This window comes from Lupinus angustifolius, chromosome LG04 (assembly GCF_001865875.1).
Source record: "Lupinus angustifolius cultivar Tanjil chromosome LG04, LupAngTanjil_v1.0, whole genome shotgun sequence".
Classification (NCBI taxonomy): Eukaryota; Viridiplantae; Streptophyta; class Magnoliopsida; order Fabales; family Fabaceae; genus Lupinus; species Lupinus angustifolius.
Window position 1 is genome coordinate 3,423,370 of NC_032012.1, and position 20,465 is coordinate 3,443,834.

General features: G+C 29.3%; 1 protein-coding gene across 1 annotated transcript; it reads right to left on the minus strand.

Annotated features, from left to right (window-relative positions):
• On the minus strand, nucleotides 5,523–8,094 carry LOC109345131 (nudix hydrolase 18, mitochondrial-like). Its single transcript, XM_019583944.1, has 5 exons — nucleotides 7,848–8,094; nucleotides 7,168–7,282; nucleotides 6,951–7,034; nucleotides 6,287–6,415; nucleotides 5,523–5,989 (listed from the first exon to the last, which is right to left on the minus strand). The coding sequence occupies exons 1-5, from the start codon at nucleotides 7,943–7,945 to the stop codon at nucleotides 5,834–5,836; spliced, it is 582 nt and encodes a 193-aa protein (XP_019439489.1). The 5' UTR covers nucleotides 7,946–8,094; the 3' UTR covers nucleotides 5,523–5,833.

The window sequence follows — 20,465 nt, forward strand, 5'->3', positions numbered from 1 at the left end:
TTTATTGTGGCCAACTGGGTTTTCTTTTTACGTAGAATGAAGAATACATACTGCATATTTTCTTTTAGTTTTAGACTTATACGGACATTTTCATTTTTAAACATAAAGCCCATTAGCCCATTTGTTACAAGGCTAGTAGTATATGGGGCTTGAGAATAAACATAAAGATTAAATAGTTTATATATCATCGAGTCATCTCATGAACCTAACGAGCCGAACATTATCTAATTCAAGTTCGACTCGTTTATTTAACGAGCTCAATTTCTAGCTCAAGCTCGGCTCGTTTGGTTCATGAACCAAGTTTATCAAACTAAATAACGAGTCGAATATCGAACGAATACCGAGTTGGTTCGGTTCATTATCAGCTCTAATCAAAGTCTTCCCAAATGTAAACTTTAGCTCCACATCGCCAGTTCAACCAACAACAGTGGTATGAGAGTCACCCAACAACACCTTCTTATCATCAACATTTGTGTATGTTTTGAACATAGCACGATCATAGCAGACATGACGGGATGTGCCAGTATCTATCCACCACCCATCAGATTCTCCAACCATAGTGACCTTAGATAATACTATCACAAGTGACTCATCAACCATGTTGGTCTGTGGAGGATGATCCATAGGTTTATTCCTGCATTTGAATGCCATATGACCTGGCTTCCCACACTTGAAGCAGATAAACAGGTTGCCAGAGTCATTCTTAGTAGGTGGCTTAGCATATTGGACATTTTGAGGGTTCCAATTCTTGTTGTGACTGGTGTTCTTAGCCTTACTCCTATCGCAGTTATGATTCTTGAAGTTAGTGCCAGAAGGCTTCAGAACCGCACCTGGAAATTTCTTCTTAGTGATATTGTTCGAGACAATCAACACCACTTCTCTTTGATCTTGCTTATGAGTCTCTTCTTCAATATGAAGACGAGTTATTAGAGATTCCAAAGAGATTTCTTTGGTCTTATGCATCATAAGGTTTTTGAAGTCCTTCTAGCTAGGAGGCAGTTTGTCAATTATAACAGCCACTTGGAATTGCTCATCTAGGAATATAGCCTTAGAAATGATCTCATGGGAAATTTTCTGTATCTCGTGGGACTGAGACTCTACTGATTTATCATCAGTCATTTGATACTTGAGGTAGCGGCTAACAACATACTTTTTGGTCCAGCTTCGTCGGTATCATATTTCTTTTCAAGTGCATACCAAATTAATTTGGCAGACTTGTATGGGCTATAGTTATCATAAAGATCATCAGACAACTCATTCAGGGTGAAGTTCTTACTTAAATAATCACTTTCATTCCAGAGAGCTATTTCAATAGCCAGTTTATCCCTTTCCTCTTTTTCAGCCTCATCCGACACCATTGGGATGTCGGTTTTCACAACGTGGACAACCTTTCTCATAGTGAGGAAAAACTCCATCTTATCTTGCCAACGTTTGAAATTTGTCTCATCAAACCAAAATGGCTTGTTCAAGTCATAGTTGTTCGGTCCAGTAATATTATCTACGAATGTCATTGTAGTAGAAACGTCTTAAAATTGTTGTTACCGTAGCTCACAACAATTCTGAATGACACGAAATAATCCTTATGGGCTGAGTCACGATCAGATCGTTCTCTTTAAGATGTTTCGTGGTACTGCTAAAATTGTACAAGCAAACTGTCAACCACTTTGTCCCTAGGATAAAACAGTTTAGTTCTCTATTATACGATGTCTTACTTCATTATAAGAATCGCTCTCAAATATACCCATAATATGACTACTAGTGTCAATTCTCGAATTCACACAGTATGGCTGCCCGTGCCAATTCTTTTCCCACAATATTGACTATCACTCTCAGTTCTCGAAATTCTCACTTTGTTTGTTTGTGCCAATTCTCAAGTGCCACAGAAAGAAAGGGGGGAAGGTTGTCGGAAATGCGTCAGTGGAATATAGGGGGGAGAAAGAGAAGTTAAGAGGTAAACGCCTTCAACATGGTGTGACTTGTAATGTGGGGAGAAGGCCTCTATTTATAGTCTAAGGCATCCAACGGCTTGTGCAAAAGATTAAACGACTAGATGATCCAACGATGTAAAATATTACAACCCAACGACTCTATCACCAAGTCAATACACTGTCCAAGCCAAAATAGCTCAAAATAGAATTAAATAAATAAATGTTTATTTAAAAAGAATGTTGGGCCCAAGCCCAACCCGAACACGAGCCGAGTCGGCCGGACGGTGACGGAGGAGGTGTGGTGGTGGTGCACGCGCGTGCATGTTTGGAGGGGTTTTGTTTGTGTGAGTCCTCACACACTCACAAAACACATTGTACCCCTTGGTGCACACCAAATGTGTCAATTTAAGGTTTATAAAGTCTTTCAACGTCTCTTCTCCAAGCAATGTGGGACTAGTGAGTTTTTTCATTTCACAAACCCAAAAGTCACCATAAATTGTCACATTAATGTGTATTAAAAATCACTTCAAAACCTCATTCTTTCAACAAATCCCAACAAAATAATGTTATGAAAAGTGATATATGGCATATCTGAAACAAACTTTTTACTTAACTTGAATCTACGGCTCAAAACGAGCCAAACCAGATTTCAACTCAATAACAATTTATTTGGTTCGAAGCTTGACTCGAGCTAGAAATGAACAATAATCATGGTTGGAATTCGGCTCGATTGAAGTTTACGTATTGTTCGGTTCTATTCATCAGCTCGAATTAGTTTGATTCATTAAGCGATTGTGAATTGTTTATTGTACTCGTTAGTTGATTGGTTCAAATCGTCAGCTCGGATGATGATTATTATAATAGTATAAAATTAAATATTTATAAACATGTATAATCGAGTTAGATCCTGGACCTAACGAGTTGCACTGTATTTGACTCAAGTTCAACTCATTTATTTTATTAGTTTAACTTTTTTAGCTCAAGTTCGACTCGTTTGGTTCATTAACCAAATTTATCTAACTAAATAATGAGTCAAATTTCAAATGAATGTCAAATTAGTTCAATTCATTAGCCGCCCTTCTTGCATAACATGTATGCCCTAACTATGGTTTGTAGCGCGGTAGCGCAAGTAAAGAGGTCGGTCAGGTCACCACCAAAAAGAATTAGACATCAAGTTGGTTTCACAACATGGAAGTTATGCATGCTTTCTATTGTGAGTTTGATAGAGAAACATTGTGGGCCTCAAATAATGGCCTTAGACACTTCAGTGTAGGAAAGTCACGGGTAAAGTTTATAGTTTCGGCAAAATCAGAGAGGATTTTACCTTTCTTTTCCACCATGTCCATTGAATTTTGTGAATTAATTATTTGCAAAATGGTCCTCCAGTGAGATCTCCTTCAAACCGTTCTGACATAGAAACATAAAATAAGTCCCCTAGTATAACTTGTGTAACTCTGAGAAACAATCATGTTACAATAATGATCAAATACTAATATGCAATTTCTTCTTTCTAATACAATATTTGGAAACACCTCTACTTATAAGTTCAAGTCCATTTATCCTAAGACTCACACTAAAAGTGTCCCCTCCAGGCCTTACCGTAGGAATATAAATTAAAAGTAGGTGATAATGATTAAATAAATAAGGATATAGTGACTGGAAAAAGAGTGTAATATATATATATATATATATATATATATATATATTTTGTTATTGTAAAAATTCATATACAGATAGTACATCATCCATAATTAATTTGTATTTTTTTTTTTTGAAAAGTCAATAATTATTGAAAATGAATTATAGATGATAAACTGATATTGTATAAAACTTTTACACTGTTAGTGTATACATTTTTTCCTCATAGAATAAATGATGTGCTATTGTACAATCTTGGATCAGTAAGTTACTGAGAAAATAAAGATCATATATCCCAAAAACATGTTTATAACTCTGTCAATTTTAATAAAATTTTGATATCTAATAAAAATTAATATGAATGTTTCATACTCCTCAAAAAAAATTTAATCGGTATGATAGTTTAATTAGATTTGGACATGGTTAGATATAACTGATCTATTACGAAGGCAGGAATGAAATCAATGTATGACATCAACATCGAGACTTAGCTCAGCAGCTATGCGAGCCTCGAATCTATTTCCCTTTTTAATGTAGGGTGCCTCATCATTTCTATCCCATACATCTCTTAATAGTTTGGAATCCCAGCACTTCAGTATGCAATAATTGGCGTTTAACGATTAAGGTGTTCCATTAAAAATGGCAAAATGAATTTCTGAACTCAAAGCTCCAAAGGAAATTGTTTTTTGAAACATATGGAGTAGCTAGCTAAAGATGAAAATGGTGACTAGGAATGGCAACGGGGTGGAACGAGTACGGGTAGCACTTTCTCGTATTCATACTCACACTATTTACAGGTATTCGCATGGGTAGTCGGTATTTGTGGATACCCCACGAGTTTTTAAGTTTCAATATATATTTTATAATAATCAATACAAATAAAATAATTATTACATGAATAATAAAATTTATATGCATGTTAAATTTATCATATATTTCAATTACTAAAACTCATCATAAAATAATACAAAAATAGATAATATATAAATATAAAATAATAATAAAAATATAAGATATATAAATTATTTAATTAAAAAAACTAAATTTATAAATATGTGGATACGAGCGGGTATATTTGTCATCCCTGTTGATAACGAGTGACTCTCGGCTTGTTCAATGTGTAGTACTTGCTTGGTTGCATTTGAGATTCCATGTGTGCACAATATAGGCCTAAGTTGGTAAGGATTTCAACTTCATACAATGTTTGTAGATATTTTTATACGCATATAGACATTGAGGTACTTGCACTGAATTGTATACTTATTATTATCGTTATTAAGTGTGAGGGCCAAATAATATAATTAAGTGAAGGGGTCCCAACATACTGGATCAAAACTCATAGAATATGGATTGAGTTGATTCGGGTTAATTGGGTAGAGGGTTTCACTTAGACACTAAGAAATTTGATAACATTTTCCATAAAAATGGCCTATATGGTATAGGTGTTCAAGACCCACCTCAATTTACTAAAACATTCAGGCTCAAAGCCAATTTTAATGGGTCACCTTTTATAAATTCTCTAACGCATTTTCAAGTTGGGTCATTCAAGTAGTTACAACTTATATTTTATCAACTATCCAGTAACCAAGATTGAAAGTAGTTACTAATTCATAATATGACATGGAGAAAATAAAAACATCATTCTCAAGTTTAGGAGGATATATAGTAAGAGTAAATATCTGTTATCCCATAGTTTGTGTCACTCTATGTGCCATGAACTTGTGATTGGTCAGAAAAAATATATTTAAGTTAAAATTTAATTATTAAGTATTTTTTTAATCAATCACAAGTTTATGACACATAGAATGACATAAACTGTAAGACAGTAGATGTGCTCCCAGGAACACAAAATAATTAGCACATGATACATCAAATAAGGGAACACAAAGTTGCAGCTTTTCATTTTTATTCCAACAAAGCCTTATCCTAAACACTGCTCATGCAAGGCTACCCCACTAAAAAATTAGCACAACTCTGTTGCTTAAAAAACAGAAATATGGTTGTTACTAATACATGTCCTGAAGTCTCTAAGCAATATAGCTGCAGTGAATTCCCCAAAAATATGATATATTTTCCCAATTAGACACTAATTAGGAACAAAAGAGAGAGGGAATTGCCAACTCCTATGTGATCTACTAGTACTACAATTATTTATTTATATACTATCACTTGGCTCAAATTATTTGCATCCCACTACTCTTTTCCTCAGTTCATGCTTCCAAGAAACTCAATAAACTTGAGCTCTACCCATCAAGATGTAAGTATATTTACAAGGCAGATATTGCATCTCCTATGCAGTTTAGAGAAGATAGAACTTGTTTCTCACGACCAAGTTTTGAACTTGCGAGACGGTTTACTAATCTGTCAAGTGCTTCTTTCATCCACCAGTGTTGACAAACTTCTCTTGCTTCATTGACACTCATCTACACACCCAAATGAAAAAAATCTGTTATTTTTCATAAAAATAAGACCATCAATTTAATGAGTAAAACTTGTTAAGGTTACATCGCAAAATCATTTGGCAATAGAACGAGGCAGATGAAGTTGGTTTGTGATTCTGAGATGAGTAGTCCAAAAAGTATATAAACCATATCTAAGAGAAGGAGTCACACGATGTGAGACGACATACTGATTGGTTATGCTTATTTAGACATATGCTTGTACAAGTCTTATTCTAATTTAACATTCAATTTGTTCATGTTAAGAGATTAATTACTTACCCATATTCTTTGACGAACATTCTGCTCCGGCCAGAACTCTAATTGCTCTTGAACAAGTAGAGGGAACATGTAGCCTTCATAGAAAGTATCATGGGTCTTACTCTTGAAACTCCATTTACCCAATTTACCCTGTACCAACCAAAAAAATGAACATTTTAGTTTCCATGTTTTGAAAACAGTAGTAGCTAATCGTTTTAGAATTTAATTTTGATGTAAAGTTTTTATACTAATCATGCATAATTGGTTAGTAGTGTAAAGATTTCAACTCTTGTATCAAATGGGTTGGACTATTGGCACTGCATCTCATCAACCAATCATAATTCTATGAAAACAAAAAACAAATCAAACCACGATCGGTCAGAAGAAATAGTATATACATGGGCATAATGGAGTGCCCATAATCTCATTCCACAGTTAAATCCATTGTTTATTCACTTTATGTATTGTTGAAGTCCAATATCACCAAAACGTGTTAGTCTAGTAGTGTAAGTCCCACTAGATCCTCAGATTGATGGAAAAAATAAAAAACTTAGATTCCTATGAGCGACAATCGTTGGATGAGAGGGGGCAGTCACACACACTAATAGGGATTAATTCCTTATCCAAGGAGATACCATTCGTTATCCAAAAAAAAAAAGTGAAATATGGTGAGGAAATGACTTACCCCAACAATGCCTCTTACTCCTGCTTCTTCTATGGTTTCTCTCAAAGCTGCCTCCTTTTTGGATTCGTCTAATTCCCAGCCTCCCTGGTATTTGGTCAACCAGAAAAATTATTATAAACAAAAACAAATTTTAATGAAATTAATTGCTATTTTATTTTTGCAATTTGGATGTTGATTATTGACTAATATCTTGGACTCTTGGTGCAAGTGTCTATACCTTAGGAAATAACATCCCTTTGCCTTTCTGATTCTGAGAACTAATAACCAAAACTTCCAATTCATCACCCTCCAAGCAAGTTTTTTCACCAATTTTATATCTGTATGGTATGCATCTGCACAAATTGCAAAGTAAGCATCAGTGACAATTAACAGTAACAAGTAACAACCATTGAAATTAAGCTTAACATAGCATCAATGCAATCAGAATTGACCAATTAATTACTTTAAACTCATAAATCAGCAATTCAAATTATTAATCAAGGTTTTAAATCTGACTCCGTGGTAGCACCCGAAACCGCAATATTAAGATTTTGGTAATCTATAAAACTGCATCGAGACCAAAATTGAGGTACATTTTGATAAATGCATAATTGTGAAAGCAATTTAAAACCTTGTTAATATACACTTTCTAACTTTTTTCTCATCTTCCGTACTCTTACACACTAGTCCCAGATAATGAAGTAAAGAACTTTAACTGTTTATTCTTCTCTTCATCGAAAATTAAAACTTACCCAGATAAGAACAGAGCCTTAAGAAATCAAAAAATGTTTTAGAATTCAGCAAAACACTAATTTTTTCTAGGTGACATTGAAACATGGATGTGAATGATTTTCAATTTTCAATGAGAAACTCGTTCCTTAAGATAAAAGAAATAGAGAAGATTAGAAGTAAACGAACCCCACAACTTGGCGACGACCTTTTCTGTAACGTTGCAATTCCCTACCGGTACGAGAAACCAATGCAACAACATTCTCTTGGGAAACCAAAGTAACCATTTTTAGATTTTTGTTTTTGATTTCACTTTTTATAAGGAAGTTTGGAACAGAGAGAGTTAAAGTACAAAGAAGAAGAAAAAGAGTTACAGAACACAACAACAAAGGAAGGGAAATAGTGTTGAGTTGATTGCATAAGGGGAAGTGAGGAAGGGGTCCCTATTAATAATGGTAACGGGTTGTTAGCGATGTAAAGTTCGTCCTTTTCAGAAGAGAGAGAGAAAGATAAAATTATATTTGTTTTTTAGTTTTCCTATTTTTTGAGGATTCCTATATTCTTTTTTCTATCCCGGAGAAAAAATTAGTTATTACTTATATATGAAAAGATATCCTACAAAAAATCATGCGTCAACTCAAATACCAGCAAAAATCAATGTATTTAATAAAATTATTAGCTTAATTGTGAGAATGAGCATTGTAAATATGATCAGTTTGTAATTATGAACATGTAAGTATAATATAGTTACTGTTGTGTGTAAGTTATTGACTAGAGTTATTCACTAAATCTAAAATTGAAAATAGCTATAGTTCCTTAAATATCAAAAAATAACGAATATATACTATTTATTTATATTTTTATTAATTGAGTTATTAAATAGGTAGCAATTAAATAAATAAATATTAATAATTTGATAAAAATAATATTAATTTTAGAATTAAATAAATATTAGAAATTCAGTAAAATTATTAGTAATTTTTTAATTATCTACATCATTTATTAAAATATTAGTAATAATTTCTAGTAATTATTAGTTTACGATCATTTATATATTTAGTTATTGACATTTAATTTATAATCAATAGTATCTATTTTAGTATGATATGATATGATTAATATAATTTAGTAAATTTTAAAAACTACAAGTTTCAGCCGATTGTTAATGAGTCAAAAAGTTATAAATTGCCTTGAAAAATTATTCATAACTTTGTGTTGCCTAATACTGTGAAAGTTTTTGTCTTCTTCCTTGGCTCTGATGGTGTAGTTGATGTTGGTCTATCAATCGACATAGGCAATGAGTCTGAAGGTAGAAGAATGAAACGTATTCTGAAATATTTCATCTAAAACTAATATTGTTATGTGAAATTGTCTTGTTGACTTTTAAAGCTTAAAAGACTTCCCTAAAATAACTTTTTTATTAAAGTGTATCAATTTAAGCGATTTAATATGGTAATTGGTTGAATTTATTATATATATATTAGTATTAAATTTTGATTTAAATTTATATTATTGCAAACTAAGTACACTTTCGAATATGTCTCAAATTATGAAGGGCCTTCAGAAGAAAAGAAGAGAGTTATGGAGAAAATTCACCCCAACTGCCAACTTATTGGAAGGTCCCATATGAGGGAAAACCAGAGGACACTAAGAAGCAGAAGGACCACCCAATCACATGCAGTTGTTGATGAAGAAGGTGCAGTCCATGCAGTATAATACTAGTTCAGTTTTCTTTAGTAAAATACCATATCATAATGCAATTGTTTGATTTGTGTGTCAAGTGTGACCAAGTCTCCTCTCCAATAATGTGTTGTTCATTATTTCGGCCATTGATATATTGTGACACAAACAAAAGAATTTTTTTTTAAAAAAGCATGATCGATTTGGAATAGAGAATGAGACATTGTTAGAAAGAGTTGATTTTTATCCTTCTTTTAAAACCAAAATCTAGAATCTCTAGTTGTCAACAACCAATTTCATTCTCTCTTGTCAAATTTTAATGAGTGAAAATTGCTATAACCTGACAATCTTTTTAGAGAATTTGTTAAATGAAAAGACAAATATTTCGCTATCTTGAAAACATTAAATCATTAAAAAATAATTTGGAGAAATTTTAGAGAAATAGTTAAGAGGATATAAATTTATCCTAATAGATAGAGTGCTCTCCTACTACCCAAAATAGAAAATGCACCAAACTACTTAGAAAAGTTTCAACTTCTCTCTCTTAATTAACTTATGAATATAATAAGTATTAAAATAAAATAATTAGAAGGATTAGTTAAGAAGATATAGACTCATCGTTCATAGATAGAGTGCTACTACTACCCAAAAGGAAAATAAATCAAGCTACTCATTAAATTCTCAGCCCCTCTCTCGTGAAATCTCTCTTTTCTAAAGAAATACTTATTCTTTTTTATATACCATCCTAGTACATGTTTTTTGCACTACTAATACTTTTTTATTTAAGAAACTAATCATTTTCGGGGTTTGTGATTGTCCCTCCCAATAAGGGTTATTTATAGGAATTGAACTCTCAACCTTAAGGATCTAATGAAGTCTTACACCACTATACTAATGTCTTGTCGGTATCTAGTACACTTTGAATATTTAATGAAATGATAAATACACGTTATTTTCTATTTAAATTTATATTAAACTTTCAATTTGTTCTTCAAAAATAATGGTCTCACTGGCAAGATCGTGGTTGTTTTACACTTTTTTCAAAATTATTGTTGTTACAAAAATTCCGGATTTGGTCAATATCTTTATCAAACTCTCATCCATATTCAATAATAATTATATGGATAATTAATTAAAGTATCTCAAATTATCACCTACTATATTTTTTCAGGTAACAGTTACACACAAATCACCAATTCACAAAGAAATATGGAGAAAATAAAAAGAAAGTAAATAGAGTTGTTTTAGCTAAAAATATATTAAAAAATAAAATAAATAGAATTGTTTTAGTCAAAATATATTAAATATTTTTGTTTAATTTGTGTGCATTAATTAAATAACTACAATCCGATATGATAGGTTATATTTATACTTTATCACTCCCTTCAGTCTTTTTTATAGGACTCTTGATAATTTAATTTTCGCTTTTTATAAAATCCGCAATGGAAATGTGAATACATTATTACATTTTTTATTTATAAAAATACTCTTACTTAGTGAAAATTGAAATCATTTATTTAATAAAAGGGGATGAAAAAAGTAAATCTCAATAATAAAGAGCAGTTCTGAAAAGCAAAAAATACAACCACATAATAAACTTATGAAGATACGTGGACAAAAGTATTGTTCTTTATTAAGTTGAATATATATATATATATATATATATATATGTCATCCACATATGATCAACTTATATATACTCGATACTTTGCTACTTTCAACTGGTATTATTAAAGGTTTTAATGTTTATCAAAAAGTTCAATTTATGAGGGGATGCTCTTACATTCTTTAAGTCGGTTGTTTTTGTCACTTTTGACGTTTTGGATTTCTTATTTTACATAGGTTCCTCAAATTTATTTTTGTTTGAATTGTTATCTCGATCAAGTTCTCAACATTAGTTTCTCCTAACATGTTAGGATATTTCGTTAAATTGATTAAAACTTTACTTTTTTCTCTTTCATTATAGTTAATATCACATGTTGGAAATAAATATAGTTTTAGCTGGAATTATTTAATACTCTAACATGAGGACTAACGAAGAAAAACAAACTTAATAAAAACCAAGGTGAGACAGAAAAAATGAGAGATCAAATTAAAAAATAATTAACTTAAGTACAAAATATCAGTTTTCTTTTCAATTTAATAAGAACGATTTATATAATATACTATAATATTTTTTATAAACATACTAAAATCAATGATTAAAAACTACAAACTCAGTAAGTTAAAAAATAATATATATATATATATATATATATATATATATAAAAAAAAATAAGACTTATTGTTGATAATATGTCTTTGTAACTTTTCAGGCTCATAGTTTTTTGATTCGGTGAGTTATTAGAGTGATTGGATAAATAAAAATTAAAGGAAACTTGTAGCTTTTAAAAAGTGGAATTTGTAATATTTGAAAGCTATTTTTCAGATATCTAAATTTTAGGAAACTATTTAAAGTAACATTTAAAAAGTAAATGTATCTTTCAACAATCCGATTACTATTTTACCTTTCAAAAATTTTAAAAATTACACTAGCTATACTAATTTAAAAACTATTGTTTTGTTGTCTCACCTTACATATCCAAATAAATAAAATATCGTATATCTAATTATACATAGAATATTAAAATAAAGGAATAAAAATTTTGATTTTAAATTATATATGTATCTAATTAATCCAAATAATATTTATTTTAATAAATAACTAAACAAAAAATAAATAAATATTATATGAAATATTTAATTATTTTTCAATTTTCAGCTAATTATAAAGCTAGTTTTCTGAAAAAATCTAGTTTAATAAATTATATGTATTTACAAGGTTTTAGCTATAATCTATTACATACACACAAGTACAAGCTTACATATAGAAGATAGATTTACTATTAATAATCTTTAGTAAAATTACATTCACTACATGTGTGACATGTTATATTTACTTCCCTTAGGGGAAATCAATGTAATTTTATCTATCATGCACAAGTATCCAATATAATAATTATCTATAAATTCAAATCCAGACACTGATATGACATAATTTATATAATTTCAGTAGACAATCCGTGTAAATAATTAAGTATGATTGATACTTTGAAGGGGTTAGTATAATTTTTGAACAAAGAAGGTGAAAGCAATCTTTACACCGGTGCAACCAATTCTTTGCAAAATGGTAATGTGTAAGGACGATTAAACTCACCCCTAGATTAGGTGGCGGTTTTCGCCTATGTCGATAGAAACATTTACGAGTATCCCAATAAATCTTACAGATACAAAGTGCATGTCAAGTTTGATGTAATCAATCATAAATATTGCAAGAATTAGTACTTTTCAAGCTACCAATATTGTGTTTGCTCATTGGTCCCAAGCATGTGCTGATTCAACTGATGACGATGACCATTAGAAACAAACACTACTTTCATTTCAATAAATAGTTAATGTAATACAAGCTGAATCTTAATTTTCAGCTTTGTTAAAACAAGCCCATAGAAAGTTTTGAAAAAACGAGTCGATTTCCTTAAAAACTATGGCTGAGAATGAAACAAATTGTGACAAGTAGTAGTTTGCAACACAGTAGTAACTCATTTTAGGAAACTAATTCTTTTTAGTATATGATATTATAATTATACATTTCAACAAAGGTTACTAACATAAATCGAATATTTTACATTTTGGTTTTTGTAAGAATTTATTGATATCTTACCCCACTAATCAACACGTTGATAGCGGAAAGATGATATGCTAATTACTTAATTTGTAATATGAAATGTTTTTTCCATACAGGCAAATGTTATTATTAATTTATAGTCAAATACTGCCTCAGTTATGTATTTTATGTCTATTTAGGAAAAGAAAAATGTGTTTCTCCATTTAAATTTCTTAGGAAGTATTAATAGATGATTTTTTATATTTCTCTAATTAATAGTTAGTGAGGTATTACTAGTTATTGAAGCAATATCGATGATAGTTAATAGAGAGATAAGGGGTAAAAATGGAAAATGAAGTTTATTTTTATGTATTTAAGCAATATTAAATGAGAACAAAATATATATAGTGTAAGAGGTTTTTACATTATTACAGTATTATTTATTACTCATATTTAATTATTATTTACTATCAAATAAAAATAATGTAAATTAATGATAGATAATATCATAATATATTGATTATGTATAAATGTTTATGCAATTAGTATATAGATACTACAATCATATTAACTAGTTATATTGGTATGTATGTTTATGTATGAATGGACAAATAATAGGGATAAAGATAGTATAAAATGATTTTGAAAGACCAAACGTAAGAACCTTCTAATATGTAATTTGGTGATATAATTGACCTTAAAATAGTTAAACTAGTATACTTTGTCTGTTTTATCTTAACCAGTAAAGGAATCTTAAAATCTTTCAACATCCTCCATAAAGGGAAATAATAAATATAAAGAAAGAGTGTAAAATGTGTGCACTGACAGTGTAAAGATTTATACACAGTCAGTGCATCATCCACCATTCATTTGCAATACTTTTATTTAAAAGTCAATGATGACTAAAAATTAATGGTGGATGATGTAGTGACAGTGTAAAAATCATTTACACTGTCGGTGTATATATCTTTTTCTCATAAAGAAAATAGTGTAAAATGTGTGCACTGACAGTGTAAAGATTTATACACAGTCAGTGCATCATCCACCATTCTTAAAATGAAATGATCATTATTTTTTTATTTTTTTCTAGAAGGAACAACTGAAAGGTAGAGGCCATTAAAGTGTGGCAAATTGGCAATTGAAGTCAACCATTTCTCCAAGCTAGTTCTGGCGGGCCCGACACAATTATCTAACTTTTGCCTTAAAGATATCGAATTATATATAATATATAATAGTTTGGGTCTGATTTTTATACCTACGTCTTAAGTATAACTTTTTAAAAAGCATTTATTAGCCTATTTAAAAGTCTATCCTTAATAGTGTTTAAATAAATAACATGTATTCTTTTAAATAAGTAAATTTAATACTAACAATTAAATTATATTTATATATACATATTTTATATGTAATATAAATAAATATATTAGTCTGCTAAATCTAATACACCTATTAGTTAAATTAAAGACTTACTTGTTAATCTTTTTTATATTACTATGTATCCTCTCACCATATGAGTAATGAATTAATAATTTTCAGTATCCCCTTCTAACAAGTGTTAGTCTTAAGAATTGAATCTTTATTATTTAGTCTTTATGTGAATTTAGTATGGTCTTATACCACTTAATTAATGTCTGGTTAATTTACGTAATCTTTTTAATAATTTGAGCCTTATATGTTTATGAAAAGTTTAATGTGGCATATTATGGAAAAGGTAATAGGCTACTAATTTAGGTTTGTAGAAGCATTGCTAATCCAATCCAAAGGGAGTCTTATGAAAGATGAAACTGACCTTATATTAATTTTTAATATGCAATCACTGAACAACAGTCCAAATAGTAAGCAGAAACAAGTTAAACTTGTGTTCTAGATGTTGATGTGTTCATTAGGCAAATGGTTCTCGTGAAATGATTTTCAAAGTACCTATATCATATTACTATAATATATCTATAAATCTGTATAAATATGAGACCTGTTTCCATTTTTTGCTAATAGTCATCCGGTTATTGTACAATTTATAGTAATTACAAAATAGAAATATCTATTATATTGTGAGATAAATTATTTTTTTCTGCCACTAAAATAATGATCTATGTTCTACTTAATTATTTTTTATAAAAAAATTAAAAACTAAAAAATATATAATATATGGCATGATTTTAGTGGTTAAATGAGATAACTTATATTATGTTGTGATAAGATACTTTATTACAACTAAGACATATTGTCGCGCCCCGAGCTTCGGTTACGCGAACTCTTAGAGTCGCCGCTACATTTTATAGTCAAAATGTAGAAAATATTCTAAGTCCAATCACATTGGGCTTTTGGATTTTAATATCCAGGTTTAAGAGTCGATTACGAACCAATGAAGATATTAGCACCTCGTACGTCTGTAATTAAACAGTACTCTTGTCAATTATATGATTTAAACATCATTAGTTTATTAAAATTTAAATTGTAAAAAAGTGAAAAAAATTATTTTTTATTTTTATGTCTGACAAGATTAAATCTTGCTCCTACGTATCCTTAAGCGCTTTAGGAAATCAAGACTACATAGTTCTAAATTTTAAAATGGTTTGTTGGTAAAATAATTACCTCTTTAAAAAGGATGAAGCAACAGAACCTAATGTCTGCACCACATCTCAATTTAAAAAGGTTTTAAAATAATTATAATATTTTTTATTATTAATTTAGGAATTAATCGAATGAAAAGAAGCGTTGTAACACGACCATTCAATGATGATATGACGACAAGAAATGTTACTACGACCTACCCCATCCTTTGATTAATTCCCAAAAAGTTGTAAAATTTTTACAAGGCTAATAATAATGTTATATGAAAGTATTTTTAAATCAAATAGTGTTTTATTAGAAGTTATTTTTATTTTTGTATTTTTCTTAAAATAAATAGATTCTGAATTTTTGATTATTTACTATTTTAATTAATCACAGGAAAAATTAATTTAATGGGTAAGAAAAATATTAATTGATTGTTAGTTACATGAGGAGAATTTTTACCACTTTTTATTTTTAATATTTAGGCATAAATAAAATTAATACTTATTTCACAAAATTTTAGTATTTTTATTATTGGCACAAAAAATTCATTGGTAAAATATAATTTCTATTACTTCAAAAAATACATTGCATTAGAAAAGAAATAAAGGAAAATATTTTATACCTGAATGGGTTTTAATCGTATGTGCATAAAAAGAAATAAGGTGGCTGACATGTCGCTTAGAGAGTGGCTGGCAGTGGAGACGTTAATCAAGTGTGAAAAACTCCACAGATGGGGACTGCACCTGCCTGCGTGTCACTGTTCTAATTGGCCCCGGAAGAGGATGCATGGAGTCAATGGTGTGCGTGACTGCAGCGAAGCTGAAGCCGTGACAGGAGACTTCTTCTAGTGTGTGCACGTCTAGGTGTAACAGTATGAATCCTCCTTCGTGTCGCGTTTCTATTAGCTGGACGTTGCAAGGGTTGAGTGAGGCGCCAAGTGTTGCTCTGTGGTGGCCAGAAATGGAGTTCCACGGTGCAAGCAATAGGGCCTGTTGTACTAGATCATTTTTTAACTCGCAGTTTTTTTTTTCTTAGCCCTTAACCTAATTATAAAACCTAGAGTAAATTATATTGATACCCCTAAGTTTTAGTGAAATTACACGAATCATCCATCATTTTTTTACACCTACACAAACCCCATACTTTTTTATATTTTCATCACATTTACCACCCCTACGTGAGAAATAAGTGTAATATTTTAAACAAAACATGTGACAAATACAATTAAGTTAAAAAAAACATATATATTATGGAGACAAGTCCAAATAATATACAAATCAATGTAACTAACAATCAGTTAATAAAGATACATTGATTTGTATATTATTTGGAATTGTCTCCATAATATATCATGTTTTATTTAACTTAATTGTATTTATCATATTTTTTGTTTAAAAGATTACAATTATTTCCCATGCAGTGGTGGTCATTATAATGAAAGTATAAAAATAAGGGGTTTGTGTAGGTGTAAAAAAATAAGGTGCGATTTGTGTAATTTCATTAAAACTTAGAAGATGTCAGTGTAATTTACTCTAAAATCTATTTATATGAAATTAAAAAAAAACCTTAATTCCTAAAATTTGGTTAATTGAATTTTTTTGGCTAAAACCACTCGCTTCCCCTTTTATGAGATTTCTAAACCTCTTATCTAGTTAGATTTGGTAATTTTTTATTATTTTTATCTTTCATTAAATAAAAAATATTTTAAATTGATTTATCTATTTAATTTTTTATATATTCGAATTAAATCATAAAAAATATCTTTTAATAATTTTTAATTATTTAAAAATTATATTTTTGAAAAAACTAAAATAAAATTATTTTATTATTTATTTGGACTTCAAATGTGATATTTGAAATATCTCAGGCATTTTATTTACTTATTTTTTTATAAATTCAAATTTAATTAAAAAAATTAATAAAAAATATTTTTAATTATCTTTCATTTATTTTATAATAAACCCTAAAATTAATCCGATTTAAATTTAAAATAAACCCTAAAAATATTAAAAATAATTTTTTGAGAAAATAATTATTTTTTAGAAAAAATGTTAGGCTTTTTATGGGCAGGATAAAAATGGGTATTCACACATACTATGTTTTATTTAAGTTTCTTAAAACATTTTTTATATATAAAAGGCTTTATAATCATCTTTCAAATCTCTACTAACACTAAATATAAGAGTAATATATATTATAATTTATTTAGATATTTAATATATAAGAGTAAACATCATTATTTTTATACTCAAAATTTAAGTTATCATTTTTTTTGGAGTACTTCTGTTGTCCCACACTTTATGTCACTTTATATATCATTGACTTATGATTGGTCAGAAAAATATTTAATAATTAAATTTTAACTTAAATATATTTTTTCTAACCAATCATATATTCATGAAACATAAAATGACACAAAATGTGAGACAGCAGATGTGTACCCATTTTTTGGTATTACCAAATGTATCTCATATTCGTAGATGAAAAATTTATTCTTGGTTGTATGGTTGCTCTTCCCAAATTTCAACTAATATCACTTATAATAATTGAAACTTTGATATTTTGATCTTTATGTGAATCTAGCTAGATTTACACGGATATATATTATATACAAGATCGTTAATGCGTTGATCTTCATTATGAGATGTTATATTGAAGCTTTGTACATACCTCAATTGCATTTACTGTTCAATTATTTTATGATTTTAATATTTTCAATCCAGTTTTCTCCTAATATTCAAATTGAAAGTTATTAACAAGATGTTATTTATGGTGTAAAGTCAATTTAATCATCAGGTAGATTAAAATGTAAAGTATTCAATTTATGTGAATTAACTTGTTATTTTATTAGTAGAGACAATCATATACTCAAAAGAAAATAGTTCATTATATAAGATTTATATTAAAAAATCAAAACTAAAATTCGAAGTGATATCGGATATATCGAATGGCCATAAATTGAACCCAAACGTGTGCAGGTGCTACTTTCTAATATTTAAAATAGACAAACTCGTTCTCCTTTTCACTCTTGTGGTTTAGAATGAGTAAGATTTGTCTTTTATATAAGCATTGGAAATGTTAGAATTTGCAACGTTGACGTGCTATACAATTTCGAGATACACTATAACTCATTTACATCTAAATATAGTAGAAGCATGTTTGTTGAGAAAAAAGTTTATTAGGGAAAAATATTGTCAATTAACTGTGTAAAGCTTTTATATATCAATACCATCATTGTCATTTCTTTATGTTTATGACCTTTTTCTTAAAAAATAATAATTTTTAATAACATATGAAAAGTAGAGGTAAAACTATATCGCTACACGCCAATTAAACAGTCTCATTTAGTATTTCAGAAAGTATGATATGCAAAATTCAAAAATGGTATTCCTATCAAATATTATAATGAATGTAATATTTATACACTGTTAGTATAAATATTTCTATAAAATCAATACATCATCTATCATTTATTTGTATTAGTTTTATTTAAGAGAAATGATGAATAAATATGAATGATGTAGTGACAATATGAAAAACCTTATACTATCCATTTATTCAAACAAATCCCACATTATAAAACATTATTTTAAACCAAAATAGTTAAAACAAGCATCCATGCATCTTCATCCACCTATTATGCACGAGCCCATGTTCCAAGAAAATTTTGCAATCCCAAACGTAACTCTTTCCCCAGTAAGATCCAGTTTTGTAACTTTCAACGTCATTATTTGTTGTTATTTGTAACTTATGCATTCGCTTGTTTCATCCATAAGATTCTCTTAACAAGCATCCTCTATTTGAATTTAAGCACATTTTTTATGTTTTCGTTTACACTTGTTTAATGTTCTCGAAGTGCTATTATAAAAATAAATAGTAGGAAAAAATAGGTGACTGAAGTTCACATATGATTTGTCGATCGTTAACATTAATCTTGGAGCCCCACCTAAATTAACCACCTAGCTGTTAATTTATACTAACTTGATAAGGATGATTCGACTACTTGTATTTTAGCTTATCTCATAGGTTTTAGTGTTCATTATTGATTACATCATAATTTAACTCATTTTATAGAATCAGACTCATCTCCAATAGTACTACATGAACATGAAATAACAAAGAAAATAACATATATAATGATATTAATATTCTCTTATTTATAATTAAAAAACATTTTTACCTTTAGCACTGAAAGAAGCAACACAATCTACTCTTCAGAAATGAAGAGGAGTTTGACTCCATTTTACATTGCACGTATAGGACCTTGATGATGGGCCCTTGTTTTTTGTGGTTATCCCAAAATCTTTAATCCTTAGGAATGAGGTTTTTTATGCATTACATGTGATGGATTTGGTTAAAGTTTATAGCTTATATTGGTTTATGAGGTGGTTTGATGGTGAAGAAGGCGATCGTAAAGAATGGAGTACATGATGTTGTGTGATCGAGTCCTACCATCAACAAAAAATAAGAGTTATAAGGTGGTTTGATGGTAGGGTGTAGGAGGTTAAGAGTGAAGTCTTACCCATAACAAAATACTAATATACTAAAAACTAACATACTAACAATTGTCGATCAAAAAATAATATAGGGGGATTTGAGGTTTCTTTTTCAGATTGGTGTATCCAAAATTATATAGTATTATATATTGAGATTGATCCTCTTCTATTTGGGTTGAATATCCTATTAGTATCTTCTAACACATTTTTATTATTATAAAAAGGACTAATTTATTGTTTTAAGCCTTCAATGTCCCAAATGAATGGCTTGGGAGAGAATAGTGCTAGGTCTCATGCTTGAAAAAGATTCCCTCTTGTGATTAATTACATACTTATAATTAAGAAAGCCAGAATCTTCAGCTAATGTGCAATATCTTTTGTAACTAATTAATAAAACCGTGCTATTTAATGTTGTTTCCTCAGCTCTAGAAC